The sequence below is a fragment of the Cibotium barometz genome, chromosome 30 (genome assembly GCF_041138505.1).
Source record: "Cibotium barometz isolate CiBa-2024 chromosome 30, ASM4113850v1, whole genome shotgun sequence".
Taxonomy (NCBI): Eukaryota; Viridiplantae; Streptophyta; class Polypodiopsida; order Cyatheales; family Cibotiaceae; genus Cibotium; species Cibotium barometz.
This window is the reverse complement of record NC_141075.1, coordinates 9,811,643-9,829,934: the sequence shown is the minus strand read 5'-3', so window position 1 is coordinate 9,829,934 and position 18,292 is coordinate 9,811,643. Positions and strand designations below refer to the sequence as shown.

General features: G+C 46.0%; 1 protein-coding gene across 1 annotated transcript in view; it reads right to left on the bottom strand.

Annotated features, from left to right (window-relative positions):
• Positions 1-18,292, bottom strand: part of SGR2 (shoot gravitropism 2 (SGR2)) — a 166,948-nt gene that overhangs the window by 147,319 nt on the left and 1,337 nt on the right. The window contains exon 2 of the mRNA XM_086823869.1: positions 17,946-18,046. Within this exon, the coding sequence (XP_086679995.1) occupies positions 17,946-18,046 (101 nt within the window). The remainder of the gene's footprint in view (positions 1-17,945; positions 18,047-18,292) is intronic.

The window sequence follows — 18,292 nt, the reverse complement described above, 5'->3', positions numbered from 1 at the left end:
TGCCAGTATCTGCTCGGAAATAAGAACCTCATCAAGTTCCTCCACTTTCAGCTGAGCCTCATCTGATACATCCTCAGGCACATCCCCACGGAAAGGTCTACGTAGACTCACATGAAATGCATTGTGAATCCCCCAGTGATTTGGTAGCTTCAAACAATAGGCCACCTCACCGATCTTTTCCAATACCTGAAAAGGTCCATAGTAGCGCATGCTCAACTTAGGGAATAAGCGCTCTTTACCCTTCATCTTCTTGAGCCTAGCTTTCTCAAATCACAAAAGAACCCAGTCACCCAATGCAAACTCTAATGCACGCATGTGACGGTCTGCTGCCTTCTTTTGCTTTTGTTGAGTTTTTTGGAGTGCCAACTTAACTCTCCTATAAGCTTCATCCATCTTCTCCACATACTGGTCAGCCTGAAAGATCTTATCCTTTGTGTGCAAAATGGGTGGTACCTTCTTCCCTCCTTCCACAATCTCAAAAGGCGCCTTGCCCATGGAGGTATCGATGGTGTTGTTATAAGCGAACTCCACCAAAGAAAGATACTTTTCCCATTGTTGCTTGTGCTCTGACACATAGCACTTGAGAAGATCTAACACTGTGGAATTAGCCTCTTCCGACTGCCCATCTGTCTGCGGATGAAACGATGATGAAAACTTGAGAGTTGACCCATGTTGTCAAGCAACCGTCTCCAAAATAAACTCGTCATCCATGGACCACGGTCACTAATGATAGACGAAGGCATGCCATGATACTTGAAGATATTCGCCATGAACAACTTCACCATGTGATCAACTTTGATCTTCTTACGCACAAGAATGAAACGAGCCTGCTTACTGAACCTGCATATGATAGTCCAAATGCCATCATTCCCCGTTTGTGTCCTCGGAAGATCAAATATAAAATCCATCAAAACATCACACCCATCAAGTGGCATGATATAGAATTCCTCACTGTCCACATAACCCTGCACATGAAGCCTCAGCTTCCCAATAATAGGAGTAATGGGTTCTGCATATCCACGACAAACCATATTAGCCTCATACAAAGGCCCCATCTCCTCTACACGGATCCCCAATCTGCCAGCCAAATCTGGGGAGATAAAGTTGGCTCTAGCACCTGTGTCAAAAAAAATCAAAGCATTCTGATCTCTAACTTTGCCCCATGCTCTGCACAACTTAGTCTCCTCTCACCACCTGGCTGTTTCCCAACAAGATCAGGAACTAACCCTGCAGAAGGCTTTGCTTTCTTAGACTTGGGCTCCCCTTTAGTTGCAGAGTCCTTGTTGGACTTTGTGACATGTGAGAGCTTAAGACCGTAGTAATCACAACCTTAGTCTAACTAAACTGCACTTAATGATGTTTAAGAGATAGACAAATATGTGTCAATGCAAAGCAGCTATATTAGATGATGAATGCGGTTACAATGAGATCCAAATGGATCTATACTACTGAATATGCTGCCTATATGCTGAATATTCTGATATGCTGAATGTACTGCTGTCCACTATCTTTCCCTTGTCTCCTGGGAAGGAAACGCTGAAGGGATGCTTTGGAACAGATGCTATGCTGACCTGATGATGAAACGCAGATGTACTCCTGTTACCTGGGAAGGAAACGCTGAGGAGAATAGATGCGTTTGCTGAAGATGAAGTACTGAATGCTGATGATGATGCGTTGCTGAATATGCTGATGCGTTGGCTGGATATGCTGCTCCCAAAGCTTCCTGGAGGAGATGCGTTGGAGAACACTGGGCTGAATGCTTCTGAACTGATATGCGCTGACCTATATGCTGAGATAAGAGGCTGAAAACGCATGATGAGCCAGATGAATGGAGAGGTGCCTATATATATATGGGTGAGGGGGCTGGTCGGCCAGCTTGGCTGCAGTCGGCCAGTACTGTAAGGCTCATATCTCCCATAAAATACCAATAATGCTAGTCGGCTGCCTCATAAATGCCTATAAAATTGCATAAATGCCTGTAAAATACCTGATGACTCCTGATGATGCTAATGATGCTAATGATGCTAAAATGATGCCATGTCACTGTACACCTAAATGGTGTGCACGTGACAGACTTACGCTTGGGACGATTGAAAGACATATGTCCCTCTTCGGTACAGAAAAAGCATTTCTTGGCATCCAACAAAGCTTGCTTCTCCTCAGGAGTTCTCTTGGGCATTGGTAACATCTTATGCCGCTTCTCTGCAGGCACTATTGCACCATGAGATGCATGCCCTGACTTCTCAGTTTTCTTGCCAATGCTTTTGCTGCCCTTAAATCCAGTTGAAACCCTAGTGAGTAACGCACTTGCCGTCATGGCATTCTCTATCATCTGTAACATATTTGTTACTCGAGTCACGCACTTCCTTGGGCAACCCACAACAATACTTCTCAACCTGCTCAGACAATGGCACTGCACGATAAGAAGTAACTGGGAGTAAAGCTTCCCAAAACTTCTTGTTATAATCCTCAAGATTCTCAAATTTCGATGCATCCAACTTATGCCATGCTGTCATTACATCCACCTCAAATGTAGATGTGAGCCACATGGAAGAGAACACCTGTTTAAATTGTACCCAAGTAGATGGTGCTATGCCCTGCAAAAGAAGAGTGGACCACCAATGCAATGCATTGCCCTTGAGAAAAGTCGCAGCTTTTCTCACTTTCGAGGACTCCGTGTAATTTCCACCAGAAAAAGCAGCATCAAACTGCTGTAAAAAGGTAAGAGCCTTGAGCCTGTCTTTGGCCCCATTGAATGTGTCAAATTTCACTACAGCTCCCCCTTCCTTATAATCCTTCACCTTACCCATAGACGTTAGATTATCGTAAGGAAGTGGCTTCACAAGATTGCTACCCCTTGCATTCATGCCCATACTAGGGTCAACATTGCCAGTTCCCACACCTTGCAATCCTGCTGATCCTCCCATGTTACAAAACATACCACTATGCATACTGGGCTGCATGCCCCCATACACGTTTCCTTGCATTCCAGGCTGCATGCCCCCATACATATTCCCTTACATTCCGGGCTGCATACCACCATACATGTTGCCTTGCATGCCAGGCTAAAAACTAGCTCCAAAATTCCCTTGCATTCCCATGCCTCCTTGAGGGTAACCCCTAGTCATATATTGGAACACAGAACCACCGCCAAAATAGCTTGGATGCATAGATTGCTACAGAATAGGTGGCTACCCGAAAAAGGAATTCTGTGGGTTTTCACCATAAGTGTTCTGCATGTTGGAAAATTGTCCAAAAGCAGGATCCTGTGGGAAGGCACCACTATTGCCCTGAGGTGGGTTCCTAGAACGCACCTTCTTCTTCTTCTTCTTAGGCTCATAAGGGGCCCTCATAAATTCAGCAAACTTCTCACTTTGTGTGAGCTCCATAAGCACATCCACTGCCCCTGTGAAACGGGCTTTGAATTGGGCATCATCTTCCTCTTTACTTGGCATATCTTCTAGCTGAGTTACATCCTCATAATGTGCATCTTCTACAGCCTGTTCTCCTGCAATTACATCCTCAGATTCAGTCCTCTCAGGAGTGGTCTCCTGCACTTCATCATCATCATAGTCATAGTCATTCTCATAGTCTGACATCTTGCTGAAATTTTCATCGACTTTCCTTGAGACAACCACGAGCTCACCCCCTTAAGAAAGTTGGTGATGGTCCCGGCAACGGAACCTTGAAACCGGCCTCAGGAAGAAACCAAAGTGCGGTAGACTAGCAGTCACCCAAACACAGTTGTAATCCAGCAAATAAGACAGATAAAAAGGGAGCTAGAGTGCTCCTACACAAAAAGAACAACGACACCTGTTGGCCCCAAAGCTTGGTGCCCCTTTCGGTATTTCTTTATTCAAATTCAATGGAAGAGTTCAACTGAATACATCATGGCCATTCATGGTGTTGGAAGAGAATGACTCAAACACAAGAGCTTGCAGCCAAGGAAGTGCAGAGGAGATAGAGAAGAGTGAGAGAGAGAGAGAGAGAACTCACACAATGCTCAAGAATATCTTGATTGTCTTGTTGAGGCTCAAGGGAGACCTCGTATTTATAGTGATACAAGGGTATGGGCGGGCGCCCAACTTATGGGGCGCCCGGCGGACCAAATACAAAGAATGCCGTTACAAGGCCCAAATGGGGGCCAAATGTACAAGTAAATATATGGCCGCGAAGCTCTCGAAAAGAGCTACGCGATGATCAAGGTCCGGAGGCGAAACTGGGACTTTATACCCAACAACCTCCCACTTAAAGGGCCAGTGAAGCTCCTCTAAGCTATGTAACTCCCACCCGCTGTAGACACATATCAAGCTGTGCTTTTGGCAAACTTTTGGTGAGAGCATCTGCAGGGTTCTCATGAGTGCCAATCTTGACCAAACTGACCAAACCATCATCTAGCACCTGTCTGATGAAGTGGTACCGTACATCAATGTGTTTGGTACGAGCATGAAACATGGCATTCTTAGCCAGGTATATGGCACTCTGGCTATCACAACCAAGGACCGGAGCCCTCTCTGGCAATCCAAACTCTGTGACAAGGCGTGCTAACCAAATGGCCTCCTTAGAAGCCTCTGTGACGGAGATGTACTCGGCCTCAGTAGTAGAAAGTGCTACTATCCTCTGGAGTCTAGAGCACCAAGAAACAGCACCACCTGCAAGAGTATAGATGTACCCACTAGTAGACTTGCGGGTATCAGAATCACCTGCCATGTCTGAATCACAATAACCCTGCACCTCAAGTGGACCTTTACCATACATAAGGCATTTCTTCTGTGTCCCCTTCAAGTACCTCAAAATAGACTTTATAGCATCCCAATGTGCTTTGCCCGGGTTGGACATAAAACGACTGACTACTCCCACTGAATGAGCAATGTTTGGCCGTGTAGCAACCATAGCATACATAAGAGATCCACAAGCAGAAGCATAAGGGATCCCACGCATAGTACTGGCTGCATCATCATCTTTTGGGCAATCATCCTTGGATAGTTTAACATAGGGCTGCAATGGAGCACCCAAAGGCTTAGAATCAGCCATGTTAAATCTATCAAGGACTTTCTGGATATACTTCTCCTGCGAGAGGAAAAGCAACTTCTGTGCTCTGTCCCGTCTAATCCGAAGACCCAAAATATGTTCAGCTGAACCCAAGTCCTTCATAGCAAAAGCTGACTTCAGCTGGTCCTTAAGAGTTTCCAAAATGCTCTTATTCTTCCCGGCAAGAAGCATGTCATCAACATACAGCACAAGTATCACTGGGCTGCCATCTGCATCAGTTTTAGTATACAAGCAATGATCTGCATGGCTACGATTAAACTTCTGGTTAAGCATGAAAGCATCAAACTTTTTGTACCACTGCCTCGGGGCTTGTTTCAGCCCATAGAGACTACGCTTCAGCTTACAAACCAGATGTTCTTTGCCAGGAATGACAAAGCCTTCAGGCTGCTTCATATACAGCTCTTCATCTAAATCACCATGTAAGAAAGCTGTCTTTACATCCATCTGATACAGTTCTAAATCCAAAACAGCAGTGAGAGCAAACAAAACACGAAGGGTGGTCATTTTGACCACAGGAGAGAAGACCTCCTGAAAATCAATCCCTTCCTTCTGAGCATAGCCCTTAGCAACAAGGCGGGCTTTATACTTAGGCTGGCCGTCAACTGTCTTGACTTTGTACACCCACTTGTTAGGAATAGCCTTCCTTCCTTTGGGCAACTCAACCAAGTCCCAAGTGTCATTTGCATGTAGAGACTTAATCTCCTCCTGCATAGCATGCTCCCACTTGTTTCGGAGTTCACAAGACTTAGCCTCTTTGAAAGTAAGAGGCTCACCCTCATCTGTAAGCAAAACATGTTGTAAAGAGGGATCAAAACGCTGAGGTTCCCTCCGAAAACGAGTAGACCTCCGTACCCAATGATCATTGGCTGGTTGGGGGTCAATATCGGGAGGAATCATAATTTCAGCATCAAAAGGCTGCGGGTTTTCACGATCAGCCTGATTTTCAGCATATAGGGGTTGCTGCCCTACACCTCCAGGAGCATGAAGCGGCTGTCCAACCTCTTCTGGCTCAAATATCACGGACTCATTATGTTCAGCCCTGTGTGAAGCATCCTGGGGCTCATTTTCAGCATCAATGGGTGGCTGCCCTTGCTGAAATTTGACCTTTTTCTGATCACCATGAGAGGCACAAACATTACGGAGCAGCTTTGCCTCATAAAATACAACATCCCGGCTGCGAACCACTTTGTTGGTTGATGGCAACCACACACGGTAGCCCATCTCACCTTCATCACCGTAGCCAACGAAGGTGCCCTTCTCGGACTTGGCATCAAGCTTGTTCCGGTCTTCCTTGCGGATATGCACATATGCATCACAACCAAAGATGCGTAAGTGGTCATATGAGGATGGTTTGCCAGACCAAACCTCCTCAGGGATTCCACCTTTCAAAGCTGTGTGTGGAGATCGATTGCAAACATGAACTGCAGTTTTCAAGGCTTCTCCCCAAAAATCCTGAGAGAGATTAGCTGTGGACAGCATGCATCGAATTCTTTCACACAGTGTACGATTATACCTTTCAGCCACACCATTTGAAGAGGGGCTATAAGGGGGTGTAAGTTCCCTCTTAATGCCATTATCATCACAAAATTTCTGAAATTTAGTACTAACAAACTCACCCCCATTGTCAGTGCGTAAGCATTTAATCTTCACTCCAGTTTGAGTATGAACAAATGCATAAAACTTTTGAAATGCAGCAAAAGCATCATCCTTAGATTTCAACAAAGTGATCCATACTTTTCGTGAGTGATCATCCACAAAAGACACAAAGTACTTTGAACCACCTTTAGATTTAATGGGCATGCTGCATATGTCAGAGTGGACCAAGTCCAACTTTTCAGCCTTGCGAGAGGCACGAGAGGAGTAAGAACTCCTATTCTGTTTCCCATACAAGCAATCATTACAAAAATCAAGCTTGCTTCCTTTTGCATCAAATTTGTTCAAAGAGGACAAAATGGAGAGACCCTTATGGCTCATGTGGCCAAGTCTCTTATGCCAAAGCTCCATGTGGGAGCGTACCTCTGCAAAAGCAATAAACTTACCAGACAAAGCCTGACCATGAAGGCTATATAATGTTCCTTTCTTGCATCCTTTTGTAATCAGCCTTGTGCCTTTGGTCAATTTCCATGTGCCATTTCCAAATATGGCCGTGTATCCCAAGGCATCAAGCTGGCCCACAGACAGGAGACTGGTTTTCAAACCAGGCACATACCTCACATTTGGCAGCACAAACTCACTACCATCCTGCAAAGTCAAATTCACGGTGCCCATACCTTCAATATTGCAAGCATGATCATTCCCCAAGAACACCTTTCCTCGGGAGCCTGCAGTGAAAGTTGCAAAACACTCCTTGATAGGAGTTACATGAAAAGAGGCACCCGTGTCAATAATCCAAGTCTGTGAAAGCACATCAGATTCATACATCAAGGCATGAATAACATCTGGTTCTGTGACATGCAAGTTATGAACATCAAGAGCATTAGCAGAAAAAACACATAGCACATCATCTGAGTCAGACAGTTCCTCTATGACAACACCAGAGGCCACATTGGCCTTGCTCTTGTCCTTTTCGAACTCTTCTGCTTTGCTGGAATTACTCTCTTTTTCCTTCTTTTTGTCATTTGAATGATTGGATTTCTTCTTCCGGTCTTGCTCCATCTTATAAAACTTGCAATCTGGCTTCTTGTGGCCTTTACGACCACACTGGTAGCATGTAACATCAGACTGCTGGCCCTTGCTCTTGCTTCTACCCTTTGAATTTGTAGTAGTATTTCCCCGTTTGGTCGTCCTCCCTCGTGAGACATTTGCAGAACCGCTAGTCTCTGAGGTCTTCCTCCGGATATCTTCATTGAGAATAGCACCCCTGACTCCATCAAAAGTTAGGTTGGGATTTGTCCCAAGTGACACCACAAGTGTTTCCCAAGAGTCAGGCAAAGTAGTGAGCAAAAAAATAGCTTTCAACTTATCATCAAAAGCAGGCAATCCAGAATCCTGCATCTGATTAAGCACCCCTGTGAAAGTAGTAATATGCTCTACTGCATTCTTAGAATCATCAAGTTGCATATTCATGAGTTTCCTGATGAGATGTACCTGGTTCACTGGCGTGGTGATCTCATAGGTGCTTCTCAGCTTCTCCCAGACGGCATAGGCTGTTGTCAGCCCTTTGAGGTCTACAAGAACCTCATCAGCAACAGCCATCTGGAGATAGGCAACGGCCTTTCTGTTCAGGATTCCCCATTCATCATCTGTCATAGCAGCGGGTTTGAACTGCTCAAGTGCAGTATCACATTCCCGCAGATAGAGGATATTCTGAATCCTCACCTTCCAAAGATCAAACCCAGTGCCTGCAAACTTCTTAATCTCTAGTAGACCCTTAAGATCACTTGTAGACGCCATGACTTATCAAACTGACACTTCAGAAAGTAAGCAATAGCAAGATGTTATGTACCAGATATGGGTTGAATGTAGGATGCTCGTAGATTGATGAAACAACTTCAAGTGAAGGAGACGGCGGAAGAGTATCACCGAATGTCGATGTAAACCCGAGGGGCAGTATGTTGCTGTCTTTTGGGGGTTGCTCGTAGATCCTGGCTGCTGGAGGCAACGTCGGCTGCTGCTAGTGGCCGTGGGGCTGCTGGCTGCAGCCCGGACTGCTTGCTGGTGGCCTTGGGGCTGCTGGCTGCAGCGTTGGCTGCTGCTGGTGGTCGTGGGGCTGCTGGCTGCAGCCCTAGCTGCTGCTGGTGGTCGTGAGACTGCTGGCAGCAGCGTTGGCTGCTGCTGATGGCAGCCGTACAGAAGGCAGAGAACAAGGCAGCAAACGCTGCTGATTGCAGCAGCGCAGCAGCAGAAACGCAGCAAAGGGGGGCAGCAAGGGAGAGGAAAACGCAGCAGAAGGGCAGCAGGGGTGGAGCAGAAAACGCAGGAGAGGGGAAGAGCAAGAAAAAACCACAAAAGAGGCTCCTGCGTTAAAAAGAAAAGAGCAGCACTCTAAAAAAAAAAAACGCACCAGATTGATGATAGAAGGGAGGTGTTTGACGCGAAAAACGCAGACGATCCCGTAGTCAATTGGTGGAAGACACCTCTAACTCCATAGCTTCTGCATACAGCTTCCCTCCATGGCTCTGATACCAGTTGTTGGAAGAGAATGACTCAAACACAAGAGCTTGCAGCCAAGGAAGTGCAGAGGAGATAGAGAAGAGTGAGAGAGAGAGAGAGAACTCACACAATGCTCAAGAATATCTTGATTGTCTTGTTGAGGCTCAAGGGAGACCTCGTATTTATAGTGATACAAGGGTATGGGCGGGCGCCCAACTTATGGGGCGCCCGGCGGACCAAATACAAAGAATGCCGTTACAAGGCCCAAATGGGGGCCAAATGTACAAGTAAATATATGGCCGCGAAGCTCTCGAAAAGAGCTACGCGATGATCAAGGTCCGGAGGCGAAACTGGGACTTTATACCCAACACATGGCTTGTACGTATGCATGTCCAATCTGCCAATCCTCTGGACCTCTTAGCATAGAGGTTACACACAACCTTGTGCCCCATTGAAACCGACCTCTGGTAGAAACCGAAGTGCAGCATCGACTTTCCTTGAGACAACCACGAGCTCACCCCCTTAAGAAGGTTGGTGATGGTCCCAAGACTTTGGAGTCATGTGGATTTTCCACCTATTTAATGGGGTGTAACCCATGGACATGTTAGGAGTGGAAGATGTTATAGCCATTGTCCTTCAAGATCTCTATTAATAGGATTGTGTAGACCTTTGGTAACCTTAAGTTCATTCCAATTTGGTGGGATTAAAAGTAGTGACTTCAGGCCGTTTGAGGACATAGGACATACACAAAAATTGATGGAGAGTTTTATGCTTGCACTAAAGTAGACATGAGTATCTACTAGATATGTATAAAAACACAATTTCCGATCAGTCTCTTCGATGAGGTTTGGACTTGGGAGATCTTATGGTACTAGAAGTGCATGACACTAGGACTTGTTTTTGCATTAAGTTTGTTAGAATTGTGCATCTCACTGTTTTGGGGCTTTACTATTTATCTGGGATTTTACTGGATTTTCTTCTATTTATTTGTCCAGGGCCAGTCGACCATCCCTACTTCACTATATAAGGAGTTCCCCATTATTCACTCATTCATCCATTTCCCTTGCACATAGTTCAACACTCAGTTGCTGGCCATTGCCATTGCAAAGCTTTACTGCTGTTATAAAAGGTGATCTTGTCCAACTCTCTCAATCTCCTTTGCACTCTCTCATATGTTTACTGTTTATGCTTCCGCCTATGCTATCTCTTTCATGGTATCATACGCTTAGGTCCAGGCTACTCCAAACTCTGAAAATCTGCCCACCTTTCCCTCCTTTTGCTGTGCGTTTTTCTCCATATCTCTCCCGGCTGCAGATCTGTGACAACAAGTGGCTGCGTTTCCCAACTGTGCTGCATTTTCAGGTCCAGCCAGCCTGCTGTTTGCTGCCAGCCAGTTTTAGAGGCTGCGTTTTCTCCTACAAAGGCAAGCCGGCCAATTTACTTGGCTGCATTTTCTTCTACAGAGGCAAAAGGTGGAGTTGTGGCTGTGTTTTCTGCACCGGCATCTGTTTTTTATGAGTTCTTTGCATTTGGTGCTGCTAGACAAGTGGCCCTACATTCTCTTCTTCCTCCACAAGTCCCTGCCCTTCTGGTAGGAGGTTCCCGGTGGTTTCTTGGACTGTTTTGCTGCTGTCCAGCCTCCTTCTCTCTCAGATTTGAGAGGGGGCTGATGGTTCCTAGTGCCTCGCTTCGTTGGAAAGCATTTGAGAGAAGTGTTTGAGAGCTGAGATTTGTTCTTTGTTGCTGTGGATATGGCTCCCCCCCTTACGAACAAGGATGACAAGTTGAAAGGACCCAACTATGCTCATTGGAAGCTTTAGATGCGGATCTGGTTCATCCACAAGGGTTTGTGGGACATTGTTCAGGGCACTGAAAGGAAGCCCGAGTGTCCTCAAAACTCTAGGCAGTGGACTCAAGATCAAGAGGATAAATTTGCTGTGGAATTACAAGACTGGGAGAATCGAGACCAAGGGCAAGCCTTCATCTCAAAGAAAAGGCAAAGACACGACACAGGATAGTGATACAGATTCTAGTACCACTTCTAGGGCTCCCAAGGCCAAGGCACTTCCGGCTCAAGAGACCCAAGATGGTGTGCTTCGCTAGTGCACATGCAGTTTCCCCCCATGTGCTGCCAGCCAGAAGAGGCTTGTGGGCGGGAGAGGGGGCTGATTACAGCTCCACTTACTGGTGCATGGGGACCGTGATTCGGAGTTCCAACCATTAGACATCTGGCAAGACATGGTTATCTTTGGTACAGCAGAGATTATGAATTGGATCTATTCCAAGTTCATTGTTCGAGGCTTTTGGGACGTGATGTGTTCCGTCCACTGTTGGGGATTATGGGCGCGGTGTGTCCAGCAGCTCATCATCTATTCTTGGAGTTCACTGCACACTTGTGTAGGAATTCGTGGCCAAGCAAAGTTCCTTGCTGTTCGTGGTGGCATCTTGTTTCGAGGAAACAGGTTGGTGGATGCTCTCTCCGAGGTGATTGCAGTATTCGCGGTGCTGGAGGGTCCATGGTTGCATCTTCATCGACTTATCTTCTTCCAACTCTTGCACACTATGAGTTGCAGAGGGGGTGTTAGAATTGTGCATCTCAGTGTTTTGGGGATTTACTATTTATCTAGGATTTTACTGGATTTTCTCCTATTTATTTGTCCAAGGCCAGTCGGCCAGGTCCCTACTTCACTATATACGGAGTTCCCCATTATTCACTCATTCAATCATTTCCCTTGCACATAGTTCAACACTCAGTTGCTGGCCATTGCCATTGTAAAGCTTTACTGCTGTTATAAAAGGTGATCTTGTCCAACTCTCTCAATCTCCTTTGCACTCTCTCATATGTTTATTGTTTATACTTCCGCCTGTGCTATCTCCTTCAAAGTGGACTAGTGTTGCCGACACCTAATGCAGGATGCAATTTGGTATGATAGTTGAGTTGTGATGTGGGTCTGTGCTAGGGTTGTTATGGTAGAGTGTAAGATTGAGAGTTGGATTGACAATGAGTAATTGGATCTTTGTAGCAAGGTCTACAAGAGGAGTCTTACATTGGCCTAGGTAAGAGGCAGTAGACTTGAGTGGATGCTATGGACGGATGTCCATATCCAAGGATTTGCTTACATAGGCTTGTCTCCTTATGCATGCACGAGGATGTGAACTAAACAAGAGGAGGGAAAGAAGTATGTTACATCCCAATAGGCCTAGGATTAGGGCTAGGGACATGCACTAACCCAAGTTAAGGTTAGGACTTAGCTAGAGTGTGGGGACCTGGAGGGTTTACACGTGGGTTAAGGGCACTAACAGGATGAGGTCTAGATTGGCTAAGAGCTTATAATTAATAGCCTAGGGCTAATAATAGATAAGAGCTTATAAATAAAGTAGGAAATCTTATAAATAAAGCGATGGCAAATAATAGCTACGTTATTGCTATATAAGTGACCTTGGGAGCACTTATGAGTTATGAAGGTATCCACGCGATAGACAGGAGAGCTACCAAGGGCGTGCAAGACCTCATGGCCATGGAGCTGCAAGGTGAGTGGTTTGGCCCAGTATGGGACACTAGGTTGGGGCCATCGGTACCAACCATGTTCACAGCAATCAGACCTCAGGCTCGAGAGGGTGAGTCTAGAGGACTCTATGGTTGGGTGGAGAGTCGCTAACCACAATCTATCACGGTCATGCGAAGCCAACGATGTTGCGTCTATGAAACCTCGTTAGGGTTTTGGTTCTAGGTTGGATGATCCTTGGGCATGGTCCATGGAGACCTTACATTGACCTTGTCTATCTTTTCGGTTTTCATATTGTTTTGACATCAAGTTTACTCATGGATCGCATGTAACAGCTTTTTTGGTCTGAGAGACCCTTCGGCTCTTTTGTAGGCTTTAATAAATCTCTCTCTCTCTCTCTCTCTCTCTATCTCTCTCTCTCTCTCTCTCTCTCTCTCTCTCTCTCTCTCTCTAAATAAATATTCACATAGAGACAGATTTGTGAGGTTCTCCGCCGACATGACACGCTCCCATAACATTCACTCCACCATCATATCGGTTCTAGGCGAGGCGGGTATCGCCATTAGCTGATCACAACATATCTCACTCTACACAGGATCATACGTAGATCACATGTACTGTCAAATGTTTTCATTTTACTTTTTCTTTCAGTTTTCCATGGCTCGGTATATCCATGGTACCATTGTATTACTTTTGGTCTCATAGGCCCTTGGGGTCTTCCGTAGACGTTCCAATACAGCATAGAGGCCCCGCCATTTGCTCTCAGCCGCACAGAGCGGAACAGGGTTATCAGGAAGGACATTGTCAGACTGGATACTCAGAGGACATGGAGTTCACCTAGTCGTCCACTAGGGACAAAGATGGCCTTCTATAGAGATCACTTCCTATGCCTGACAGAGGATGGGTTCATCATCCGTCCACGCTACATGGACATACACCTATCCTTTGGGGTGAGATGTGCGATCAGCCAGATCCGCACCTCGTCCCACCAACTGAGAGTGGAGACTGCTAGATATGGGCCTAGGGCGGCCTCACCAGAGGACAGGATATGCCAGCTCTGTCACACAGAGCCCGAGACAAAGGACCATTACATATGCCGATGCCCCGTGTACTATGAGATTCGCGTGAGATTCCACTACCTCTTCCGAGATGGGTTCGGACCACTTTCCAGGATCATGGACTTCTCGGATCAGAGATGCCTGGGACTTTTTCTTCTAGAGCTCCATAGACACAGGGAGTCCTTAGTGAGATCCAGATCAACTGTACTTGCTCGAGGACCAGCACAGAGAGCTCTCACTGACTTCTTCTTCCATACCAGCACTCGGAGGGCCGATCAACCCATCATACCTAGACCACAGGCTAGTGTAGGAGCTCGGCCGAGAGGTATGACACTCGACAGAGCCACTGAGCTATGCAGAGCTTGACACCCCAGACCCCATGGCCCTCACCCACGGCCACGCCACCACAGGAAGATCCGGGCCATCATCTCCCATCATCGGACCTTGCGCCAGCTCAGTTTTACCACCTTGAGCACCATGTCACAGTGGCCCATGAGGGATGTATTAGGGTGATATGAGAGCTCTCACCTCATGTACCTAGATCAGATTTAGAAGTTCTAGATTTTTGTTATCTTTCTTTATTACTATTTTGTACCCAACATTATGTACCTCATGGATATGATGTAACCTTTTGGTCTCATAGGTCATTTTGGCCTTTTGAAGACGTTAATACAACTTTCTCTCTCTCTCTCTCTCTCTCTCTCTCTCTCTCTCTCTCTCACTAGCTTTCCACATCGGCATGGTGCTAGTGCAGTGGACTATGTTATGGCTCAGCCCAATCTCATTCCCTCTTTTCAGGATTTTATGGTAGGCACTAGGCCGGTTGGAGTAGCAGTGGATCATGCTATCTTGTCCACTCTCACATTTCAGTTCAGCACAACTCCATTGGGACAGGTCTCCACACACACTCGCTATACCTTTACGAGGGAGACTGACACCGTGTACACGGATGAGATATACAGACGCTTATGTGCCAAGGAGCCGGGACGGCCATTAGATGAGCTCACTCAGATATTGATAGAGACGCTTCATGCTGCAGCATCAGAGGCATATCCCCATAGTCAGCCTACACGGAGACGATCTAGGAACATGCCCCAGAACAGCTGGTATGATGAGGAGTGAAGAGAGATGAGGATCAGATTACAGAGAGAGGTGCTCATGGGTGTTACCACTCACAGACAGTCACGGATTACCTTCCGGCGCCTAGTGCAACGGAAGAAGAGGGCTTATCTTGCTCAGTTAGAGGAGAGGGATTTGTATCAGTTATTTATGAGTCAGGACTCAAGCGAGGCATGGAGACTATTCCATGAGCATTCACCATCACTAGCCATTAGGGGTGAGTATGCAACATCCCTGTACACAGCACCAGGACAGCCGCCCCTGCTAGACCCATCGAAGCCATGCCCAGAAACATGTGCTTTCTTTACTGCTGAGATGGTAAGGAAAGCTATTGACAGGATGAGGACTGGGAGAGCATATGATCATGATGGTTGGTAGCAGAGCACTTTATTCATGCCAGAGATATGCTTGCAGAGCTTATTGCTATGATGTTTAACCGAGCCATGTGTGAGGGTTTTCCTGAGACTTGTAATATGTCCACGATTGTGCCTATCTTCAAGTCAAGGGATCCCATGCTTCCTGGGAATTATCGTACCATCATGATTGGTCACACATTGGCTAGATTATATGCATCTATTTTTGAGCAGGAGTTGAGTAGATGGGCAGAGAGAGAGGACATACGTGCATCAGGGCAGGCAAGGTTCAGGAGAGGTTTCTCCACTCTTGACCATATCTTGACACTCAGAGCTATTATTGAGGAGGGCAGATTATATGGCAGGAGGATTTATTGTTGCTTTGTGGATTTCCGCAAAGCTTTTGACACAGTACCGAGAGCCAGACTGATGCGCAGACTACAGGAGATGGGAGTGCCCACAGAGCTGATTTGGGGAATCATGGCTTTATACAGGACAGTTGTGGGGCAGGTACGTACTACTCAAGGTATATCTGAGATGGTTCACTCCACTATTGGGGTGAAGCAGGGCTGCCCCCTTTCTCCCACCTTATTTGGGATGTATGTGGATGAGGTTTCGGACTATGTAGAGCGGGAGGGTGACAAAGGAGCACGGCTAGCAGGGACATGGATTCCGCTGTTATTGTATGCTGATGATATTGTGCTGATCTCAAATTCTCCAGAGGGGATGCAGCGTCATTTGGATGCATTGCACACGTTTGCACAGGACAATGGATTGTCTGTTAACCTTGGTAAAACCAAGGTGATGGTGTTTAACACCACAGCACACAGTGGGTTAGGAGGTTAGTACCCACCTTTACATATGGTCAAGAGACAGTGGAGTATACAAATGCATTTACTTACCGTGGTGTGGTTTTTAGTGGCCCACTATTTTCCTTGAGGAGAGCAACGAAGACCAGATTGACCAAAGCTTATGCAGCATTGGGGAGACTAGAGAGGATTCGCAGGTTCAGTTTCAGGAACCTCGAACAAAGCTCTGGCTCTTTGCTACTTTGGTCACTTCAGCCATGCTGTATGGAGTGGAGATATGGGGACCCTTGGTGGATCACCATAGCCGAGCTGGTAGCACTGATGGATGGAGATGTATGGAGAGGCCCTTGGTTTCTATGATTTCCCGAATGATTAGGGCCAAGGCCTCCATACCACATGATATTATCTGTGCAGAGATGGCTGCCCCCCCATTGGTAGTAGAGGCACTCACTCAATCAGTCTCCTTTATACATAGCACTTGGGCTCTCCCTAGAGACAGATATGCTCGCTTAGCCCTGGAGTCTTCATGACAGTTGGCATCACAGGGAGACGGATCATGTTGGTATGCACAGATGACAGCTTGGTTCCAACTGCATAGCTTTAGTATGGACAGGCTACCTCCATTTCAGTACTCCCTGGATGCACCCTCCCTCTCTCTCACACGGGCAAAGATTCCCAGACTTATCAGGCAGGACTTGACTCAGCTAGACACTAGGAGGACATGGATACAACCGACACACGAGCTTGGTACGAAGTTGGCTTTCTATAGAGATCATCTTCTCCAGCTCACGAAGGATGGGTTTGTGATTAGACCCAGCTACATGGATACTCATCTTTCTCATGGGGTACGGTGTGCTATTGGTCAGATGCGCACATCCTCACACCAGCTAGAGAATGAGACTGGCAGATTCAGAGGAGTACCAGCTGAGGCCAGGATTTGTCAGTTGTGCCAAATGGAGCCAGAGACAGAGTTACATTACATATGTCACTGTCCAGTATATTATGAGATACGAGGCCGTTTTCACTGCCTGTTCAGAGAGGGACCACTTTCCAGAGTCATGAGATACCAGGATGAGAGATGCCTCGGATTATACTTGCTGGAGCTGCGTAGACATAGAGAGGGAGACTACATCACAGCATCAGGACCATACTAGCACGGCATGGAGACGTCCAGTTAGAGTACTCACCATGGAGGACATTGAGGATATCCGCCATCAACCGATGAGAGACATCTTTGGATAGTGATGTATATGATGCTTACCTTTGTTGCTGGAGTTTTCCTCCCCAGATGTTATCCATTAGGAGCTGCTAGCACCTTACTTTTCCTCATAGTTATTGTTTCAGTTTCAGTTAGTTGTTTAGTTGTTTTAGCTTTTCTTACACAAACATTGTATCAGATCCACCAATTGTTGTAACCTTTTTGGTCTCATAGGTCATTTTGGCCTTTTGAGGACGTTAATATATCATTTCATTTCTCTCTCTCTCTCTCTCTCTCTCTCTCTCTCTCTCTCTCTCTCTCTCGCTCTCTCTCTCTCTCTCTCTCTCTCTCTCTCAATAAATATTCACATATTGTGTCATAATTGGCCATTCCAGCTCCCAAAAAACTCTTTCTTTCTCTTTCTCAATTCAAGAATTGCTTTACCTCAAATCCTTTTGCATCTTTGAGGGAGAAAAATCCATCAAAGTGCCACTTTTAGAAAAAAAGGAAGCTTTCACCACTAGGAAGTGAGTTTATGGTGAAAGTCCAAGCCCAAATCACAAAAACTCTGATGCCTTTGGTTTTCTGCCCTTCTCACATTGTATACCTAACTGAAATCCAAGGTGTACTCATAATTGATTTTATTTTTTGAGAGATTAAGCATATTTAGGTTTGAACCTTGAACCTGCAAGGTGTTACCATGATTAACCATGATTAACCTTAAGGCCGAGATTTTGCAGAATTCGACAGAGAAATACCTTCAAAAATGCTGCCTCCAGTGTAAGAGAGTCATTGACACTAAAGCGGAGAAAGTCACTTTTTCCTACAACTTCTGTTGTAGGACTTGATGCTGCTACTTCTGCAAAAATAAAAACTAAACTTAAAGCTTTTAATCGACGACCTTCTCATTGAATACAGAACAAAAACACTAGTTTAGGTGATACTCCCATTAGAAACATAGATGTGCAACATCATCTGCAACTCTGTGACACTGTCCACATAGATGGGAATCTTGAACTAAGGAGAACCAATGTCAAGGTTTGCAGCATATGTTATTACACACTCAACGACAATGACAATTTGAGCTGCAACAAACCCAACAACA